General features: G+C 31.5%; 1 protein-coding gene across 1 annotated transcript; it reads right to left on the minus strand.

The window, feature by feature from the left end:
- Nucleotides 1-3297: 3297 nt before the first annotated feature.
- Nucleotides 3298-4833, minus strand: LOC141683120 (putative aspartic proteinase GIP2). The gene has a single exon (XM_074487812.1). The coding sequence runs from the start codon at nucleotides 4759-4761 to the stop codon at nucleotides 3454-3456; it is 1308 nt and encodes a 435-aa protein (XP_074343913.1). The 5' UTR covers nucleotides 4762-4833; the 3' UTR covers nucleotides 3298-3453.
- Nucleotides 4834-9205: the final 4372 nt, after the last annotated feature.

Here is a 9205-nt window from a genome sequence, read left to right on the forward strand (position 1 = left end):
TGAAGGAAAATCAGAAAATCACTTAAAATGTGTCGATTCTTACCTTTATTCGGAGTGCATCGTCGATGATTTAACAAAGAGAAGAGGGGAGAGAGTGAGAGGGAGAGAGAGAGATTAGTGAGAGATGCCGTTAATGGTGTGTGTATTTGTGTATCGGTTTGTTAGGCAGTAAATACGTGTGTTCAAGTGTGTCTATATGCGCGCTGTTTTAAATCTAAATGTTAGAAACTGCCACTGGTTTTTGATTTATTTACAAAAAAACCACCAAATTTGTACTGTATTTTTTGCTCAGATGGACGGCTGTGATGAGATCTCATATCTCACCAAAAAAAGGTTCTCAATGGAGCGCGACCCTACTTATATAAATTTGACATGTTAATTTACTAATACGACAAATAAAAATTGAAGGAAAATAAAACTTACAGAAGGTAAAAGTTAATTTTTGTCAGTTGAGATTTTATGACATAAAATTTTAAAAATAGTTGTATAATTTTCGAGTGAGTACCAAGATTTGAGATGCTTATTAGTATAGATAGTTGATAACCCGTGCGAAAAACGGGCCCGAGACTAAAAATATCGAATTAATATTTGTAGAGAATTATTCATAATCCGTGCGAAATAAGAATTAAAATTAATATATTAATATCAAATTTTAAATTGTTACTTGCAAAAAATAGTTATGTGGTTAAAAATGATTGAATGAGTTATGAAATTTTTCACTATAATTCTAGTTTTGCGTTGTTTTACTTGATATAGAAATCTAACATATTAGTTTTATTTTTGTGAAACGAATTATATCTCTATCTTATTAACCAAATATTTGTTCTTTAGATAATTTAATATAATTAGTATAATTTGATAATTATCTTATAATTAGCCTTTTTCAATATAGTTTATTTAATATTACTTAATTATCGATAAAAATTAATTTACAAATTAAAAGTAAATAGATGTTATTAAACTTAATTTAATATTACTTAATACAATCCAAATACAACCCATAAATCTGTTACTGTTAAAATATATTTTTTAATTTAAAGTAAATAAACGCTGTGATGAACAGTAACAAATACGATCGTTAAATCAATAATTTTTATTTTAAAAGTTAATAAATGTTACTAAAGTCATTTGCTATTACTTAATTATTTTTAAAATAATGCTATAGAAAAAAAAGTTTGCAAGGGATAGAAATCAATTCGTGTTAATAGTTTACTTTGTAGTTACTAGTTTTTCAAAATAAAAGTATATATATGTTATTTTACTTAATTTAACATAATCTAATAAATTTTTTAATATAATTTATAAATAAATAAAGTTTGCAGAGAACATAAGTCAATTCGTGTTAGTAGTTTACCCAGTATTTTGTAATTTTTCTAAAATTAAAAATAAATATAAGTTATTTTACTTAATTTAACATAACTTAATATAAATTTTTAATATAATATAATTTATAAATCATTTAAAAAATATTTTTATTTTATGAAGTAAATAGACCATTGGATGAATACTAACTAAAATGAAAATAAAATTTACAAAGAATCGATTTGTGTTAAAAAAACAAGAGAAAAGAAGTCAGATTTTCACTCTTTTTATGAATTGGTTAAGCCGGGCCTGGGTCAGGTAATTTGGTACTTTAGTATTTTTAGTATCAAATTATACATTCGTTTATTAATAAAGAATATAGATTTTAAGTTTTTAACACCCCTAGCAGTGAAGATATACTGCAGAGGAATGATCATGATCATGATCAAGATATAGTGAATGCTATGAATCTAGTTAATGCAACTAAGAGATTATTCGAGAAGATGAAAGAAACTGGTTGGGAGTCATTATTAAATGAAGTTGTTTTAAACATAATGTTGATTTAATTAACATGAGCCAAAAGTATGTTAATCCTGGGAAAATATTGTGGATGATAGAAGAATTGACAAATGGTCATCACTATCGTGTTGACAAGTTTATTGCTATCTTAGAGAGACAAATAAGAGAGTTAGATTACCGTTTTAGAGAAATTGGCACAGAACTTCTTTTGAGTATGTCTTCGCTTGATTCGAAAAATTAATTTGAAGCATTTGATCAAGAAAAACTTGTAAGATTTGCCAGGTTTTATCTAAATTAATTTTCTGAGGTTAATTTTATGGAACTTGAATGGTCTCTGCATACTTATTTTGAAGAAACTTGGAGGCATTTCAAGACTTGCAAAGAAAATAGTGGAAACCGGAAAGGATTTATTTCATCCAACAATATATAAACTTTTGAAGCTTGCTATGCTATTACCTGTAGCTTCGGCTGGAGTCGAAAGATCATTCTATGTAATGAATATAGTTAAAACTCGGCTGCGTAATCAAATAGGAGATGAGTGGTTGAATGATTTTTTAGTCACTTATATTGAAAGAAATATCTTTCTGACCGTAAATAATGAAGAAATCATCAAACGGTTCCAAAATATGAAATCGAGGAGAGGTGTACTTCATCTTTGAAAATTAATATATATTTTCGCTCCCCTGAAACTAAATCCTAGATTCGCCACTGGGTGTCGTTCCATTGAACCCCTCCTAAGAACTGGCCTCCAAGATCTTGTGTCAAACTGATAGGAACTCATGGGGTTCTTTGTTTAAGTGGGGTAACGTATTGGAGTGTTGAGGCGTCTTTGGTGACGGGAGGACTATAGAGCCTTTGGGCCGAAAGACGTTTTAGTTCTAGATAAGGAAATTAAGAGGATAAGAACAAAGAGCATGACTAATAGTATTGATAAGCCATGAAGGAATTGTTAATGCTTTGAGATGTACAGATCTTGATCATATTCAAAAGGTTTGCAAAATAACTATATATAACTATCTACGGCTAGGATTTTGATTAAAACTGTACATTGTTTACATTAGACATAAGCTTTGAGAGAATTCAAGCTAATTAAAAATATGATATAGTCATACTTCTAATGTATCTTCACCTCTTTATTTTCTATATTTTTTTTCCTAACAAGAACAAATTTACTTGTGACTTCTGTTAGCTTTGTTAACAAAGAGAATGTTAAAGTTTTCATTGGTAATTTTTTTTCTTCATCCGGTGAAAAAGGTGGTTCATTTGTCGACAGACTTCTGCAATATCTATGTATAAATATAAATTTCAGATGAAAATGTAGATTGAGTTTACATTAATTTCTGATTTTGAATACAGAATATCGATTACTTGGTTTGAATATGAACCGGTGTTGTGGTTTTTCTTCTAATCAATGCATGCAGGTATTCAGAACATGTAATCCATTTTTCTGTTAATGAACTTGCAACTATGTGAATAGAATCAATCAGGAGAGTGTTTTATATAAATCGAGGCATAATGGCTTGTTGGTTTGACATAGCACAAGTAATGGTTACATGAACTGGTTCAATATATAAAAAGCCATTTATTTATAGTATGGCTGCCTGTGGACTGCAGTTCAACAACAACCTTGTTTTAAGCAGAAGTTGTAAAGTTGAAATTTCCACATGTTGTTTGACGGAAGAGGAGCGAAGAGCTGAATCCTAGTTTTGATGCTGCGAGATCAAATTGCAACAGATTGTCCTCAATTTGATGTCCGCCTATCACAATTGAAGTCCTAGGATTTACACCTCCATCCACAAAGCCTAGACACATTACATCATTGCTCACTTGCACCATTGAATTTGCACCAAATATCCTCCAAAACACACTTTGGCTCTGCAGAACTAGATCAATCTGAGGCACAGCAGGACCCACACGTGTGCTACCAATGTTTTTAGACCTAAAACATGCACTAAAAGGCGCCACGGACGCAACTCTTGGGACACTAGAAATCTCCTTCACAAAGGCGTTGGTAACAGCCTCGTATATTGAAGTTTCTAAGACAGTGTAGGGGTTGATGCTGCTTATTTTTGTTCCTCCATATCCTTCTTTGTTTATAGAAAGCAGTGTTGAATTTATGGGGACAAGTTTTTCGTTAATCCTTATAGATTTCACTCCAATGAAATATTCAGTTGAAGGGTCACCTACGAAGTAAGATGATGCAGTACTCACAGGGTTTATGAAAAGTGGTGTATAGATGAGAGAGCTTGAAGCATCCACATTTGGAAGGAACATATACGGCTCATTTCCAAAAATGACAACACCTTTTGCTGATGCGGAAGAGCTCAAGCAAACTGCGAATTTTCTATTGAAACTAAAAGCAGCTGAGAACTGAGAAGGGAGTGAAATTCGAGCCCTTCCCAGGCCTGCCATTCCCTTAACACCGTTAGCAAGGCCACCTAAGAGAAATTCTGAGCCACAAACAAAGAGCAGCCGAGGGACCGTTACAAATGGGCCAGGGTTCTTGCCGTTTGTTGATTGGATTGAGACAACATCCGAACCAACATCCCCGAAGGTCGCAAGTTGTCCTATAGGGTTGCCTGGAAGGAGACCACATGTGTTGTTGTTGCACCCTGGTGAAGGTGGAGAATTACACTCCGTGACACAACTTGTTGCCCTGGCAAGGGAGCATTGAGCCGAGCGACAACGAGCAGGGCGATATGTCGAGGATACGTAGCTGGTGTAGCATTCAACCCACAAGAATTGGCCTCCAAGATCAAGGGTCAAGCTGATGGGAACCAGGGGAGTTCTTTGGTTGATTGAAGTAAGGTATTGGAGTGTTGCAGGGTCTTTACTGACTGGGAGAATCAGAGCTTTCGGACGAAAAGATGGCTGTGCTTTAGCTGAGCTGATCAGGAGAATAATACCAAATATAATGACATGACAGTATTGAGAAGCCATGGATAAAATTTGTGAACTAGTATATGTCAAGATATGCAAATCTGATTGTGTTTATATACATGTGAATAATGAAATAGGATTAGGATGGATTACATACATCTTACACACGGGACCGGCCTTGAAATATATATATAAAAACTCTTCCCAATTTTAGTTTTGTTCCCTATAATAAATTAAAAGAAAATATAAGAAATGAGATATGGATAATATTTATGTCAGTACAATTAAGAGTGAGAAAGATATCTCTTTTTTTTAATCTTTTTTAGAACAAAAATTTAAAATATGTGCCTCTAAAATATATTCTGTATTGATATTTTTTAATTTTTTTCTTTTATCAATTATTTATAGAATTTCTTAGCTTTCGGGCGTGTTTTGATCTTACAACCTATAAAGATTTGACTTTTAGAAGTTTTTTAAGTATTGGTCATTGGTATAGTTGGCGCATAAGATTGTACAAGATCAAAATGTATTCCAACTAAAATTAAACAGACAGCTAGTATATAAATAAAAAAGGCTCTGAATCAGACCTATTTAAGCAACTTGTAGAGCTTGTACTTTTTATTTTTATTTTTTTAAAAAAGATATAGTTGAAGATAAAGTTATTAAAGCATGATACTATCTATATTATTGACTCGGTAGTATTTATATAAGTCTACTCTTCAAAGTCCCCCTTCTAAACCTAATGGAGTATAATCTCTGCATTTCTATTGTAAAAAAAAGTAAAAAAATCTCTCCATTTCAAATAGAATATCAGAACACAGATTTTGACTTTCAACAATGCATCCACCAATTTGAATCACATCGCACCTTTGGAGCCCCTGTCCGGTCCGACTCTTTGAGATAAATGAGCTTCCAGGAGCATCACCTGTAGTCTCCTAAATTTTTATATTTTATTTAGAGTTTAGAGATTATTAGAGATCTTATTAAATAAATAAGTAGATATCAGTGTCAACTTCAATAATACTCTTTATCTTGACTTATAAATTATTAAATATTTCACATTTCATCCTAACAAATATTTGAACCGAAAAAAAGGCAAGTGGATATTTTATTAATAAAAATTGGTTAGAGCATCTCTAATAGCATACTTATGACTTATAATTGCTCTTAAATTAAAATTTGAATATGATACTAGTTTTATTTGCTCCAACATTTCCTTAGTTATTTTTAAATTCACTAAATTTCTTTTCTCTCTCCTCAATCCTAAATACTATCGGTCACTCTTAACTAATATTATAAAATAGGGATATTCTCTATGACACCATTATAGAAATGATTTTTTCCCATTGTTATCATCAATTATTAGCTTCTATTAGTGATAATCGTGTACATTTGATTTTTCACTCGGATACCCTCGTGTAAAGTAAAATATAGTAAAATTGATTTTGGTTTGGAAAACAAATTGTATATTTAAATTATTTGTGAAAAAATACATAAAATAGATTCTTAAATCATGTAAAATGGATTAATACGAGTGAAAGGTCCATTTCATATATTTTTTTTGCAAAAATTTCAAATATACAATTTATTTTCCTATACGAAATCAATCCTATTACATTTTCCTTAGCATGGAGGTACCAAGTGAAAAACCAAATGTGCAGGCTGATCACGGGTAGAATTAAATAAATTGATGGTATTTGTGAAAAAAAATCAATTCTACAGCGATACCATAGAGAATATCCGTATAAATAAATTTGCAAGCAAATAGTCTCTCTCCATTCACTTTCCTTTGTACTTTTATGTACATAACTTACTTTTAACAATATAACAGAAAATAAGAAGTGAATATAAGAAGTATTGTTGGAATTGAATCTACATTAAATCACTGAGAGTCATTATATTATAGGATTAGGAGAAAATTAACGATTTTTAATACTATAATGACAACAATGACAATCGCCGGGGGATGTGATTAAAAATAACGGATCGGATACACAATTAATATTTGGGTTGATAGGTTATACGCATTTGGTGATTGGGTAATGGGTAGTCAGCCAGCTAATACGCATAAACTGTTGGGGTATTGCTTGATCACTTTATTTTAAAAAAATTAAATACGCAAAGGCAGGTTGGGTAACATGTTACTGATACACATTTGTGATTTTAGTACTTTCGAGATCCCCATATCTAAAATGTGTGTCTTTCCTTTAAAATAAAGACCCTTGTTTCCATCATCACGAGCACGAGTATAGATGCAATCCATGTATGTATAAGTATATATAAATATGTATAGTGTTACTTTAAAACAAATTAAATTAAAAAACAAACTAAAAACCGTCTCCACACCCAAATCAATTACACCCTTCCACACACAATTTCACCTAATTCTCTTCATTTTTTATTAAATTTTTCCGTCAATTGGTGAAACTTTTTTAAAATCTAATTTCACTATATTTTTCTACATTCTCCAACAATCAGTATGAATATCATATTTGATATATTTCGGCGATAAATCACTATTTATTCCTACAATAATCATCAAACTCTATTGATTTCTCGAATAGTACTAATTTCAGCTTAGTGATTCGGGTAAGTTTAAATACCGATTTTCGCCGTAATATAGCAAATATACTATGCAAATTGATGAGTGGGAGATGTAAAAAAATACGGTGAAATTATTATATTAAAAGTTAACCAACTAACGGGAAAAAACGAAAGAAAAAATATATACATGAATATATAGTGCACATGGAGGTGAGAGAAAGAGATTAAACATGTGGTTGTTATTGGTTTGTAGTTTGTATTCTAATATTGGTTTGTATTTGAGTATTTTCCTATATATATATAGGGTCTACTCTACTAGAAACCATTTTAAAATAAAAACTAGAAACCCGGTCATATTTGACAGATTAAAAAGCAGGCCCAAGTTCCAACCCAATACAAAATAGGTACTGCTTTATCTCATGGCTTCTTCTTTACCCACATCCGCGTATTCACGCCAAACTAGTATGTATTCGTGGAAATTTTTCATGGTTGTCACTGAAATCATCGCTGAATTCTCTTATATCTTTTTCATATTTATCTCACCATCTCTATATCACTGCTTTTAATCAAAGCAAGAACATCATATGATCACTATTTCCGACTATCTCCGTCACATGCACTTCCGAGCTAATTTCGATGACCACTAAACTACCAAACATTTCATACATCACCAGTACAACCATCTTCGATCACCACCTAACACCTCGTCACTATATTACTGAGCTATGTTCTCTAGATGCACTAACCATTACAATTACTGCATAAATCATTAATTTATACCACGAGAATCACTGATTTATCCACGTAAATCACTAATTCGTACTAGGACAATCACCAGTTATGTATAGTAAATCATCACTATTTTAGCTAATTTCATAACTCTGACCGATGATTTGTTGATTACGTGCACCAATCACAAAGTCGTCGAAAAAAGGTATCGTATTCAGTCAAGAAACAGATCATTTTTTGCCATAGGAGAGATCATAAATATAAAAGTATAAGTGGTGTTGATAGCTAGTAGTTGGACCCAACATATCAGAGGTGAATAAATTTAAAAAAGAGCATACGAGAGTTGGTGAAAAAAAATAAAGAAAAAGAGGAAAGTGATCTAATGTATGTGTGTGTAAACGTAGAAAGAGAAATTTAAAGTCAGGAAAGATGATCCATAGTTACATACAATACTGAATAAAAGAAGTGGGTCACGTGTAGATAAATGAGGGGTTCATATTAGTTTCTAGTTTTTATTTTAAGTTTGGTTTCTATTTGATCAATTGCATATATATATATATATATAGGGAGATGATCAAATAGAAACTAAAATTAAAATAGAAACTAGAAACTAATTTTAAGGCATTAGATCAACCTAATCTAATGGTCCCCCTTAGATCACCCCACCCAGCACCCTCCCACATCCAATTTCAGTTTTTTCCCTCCATTTTTAATTTGATTTTTCCCGTCAAACTATAAATTTTTTTAAAATCCGATTTCACTGTATTTTTCTACATCTCTCAACGATCGATTTGCATACCAAATGTGGTATATTTCGAATTAATTTTTTAAAAAAATATTTGATTTTTAATTTCTATTCTAAATTGGTTTCCATTGGAGTAACCCCCTATATATATATAAGGGGGCTACTCTAATATAAATCAAATTAAAATAGAAACTAGAAATCTACCTAAATATTTGTAAATATACACAGGTTATATAATATCAGTGAGCAATGAGCATCTCCCGATTGATTTTGGTCGCACTTTCCACCACCATTAATTTCGGCCACACCCCAACCATCATTAATTCCTACTGCTCATCATGTACTCCATTTCGATCTATACTTATTTCTACTCTACAAATTCGATTTTCACTTACCAACACCTATAAGAATAATGAAATCTCATGAAAATAATCAAATCTGAAAATTTAAGCACTGCATATGAACATGAATACCAGATCGATCTCG

Source organism: Apium graveolens, chromosome 9, assembly GCF_009905375.1.
Source record: "Apium graveolens cultivar Ventura chromosome 9, ASM990537v1, whole genome shotgun sequence".
NCBI classification, from domain to species: domain Eukaryota; kingdom Viridiplantae; phylum Streptophyta; class Magnoliopsida; order Apiales; family Apiaceae; genus Apium; species Apium graveolens.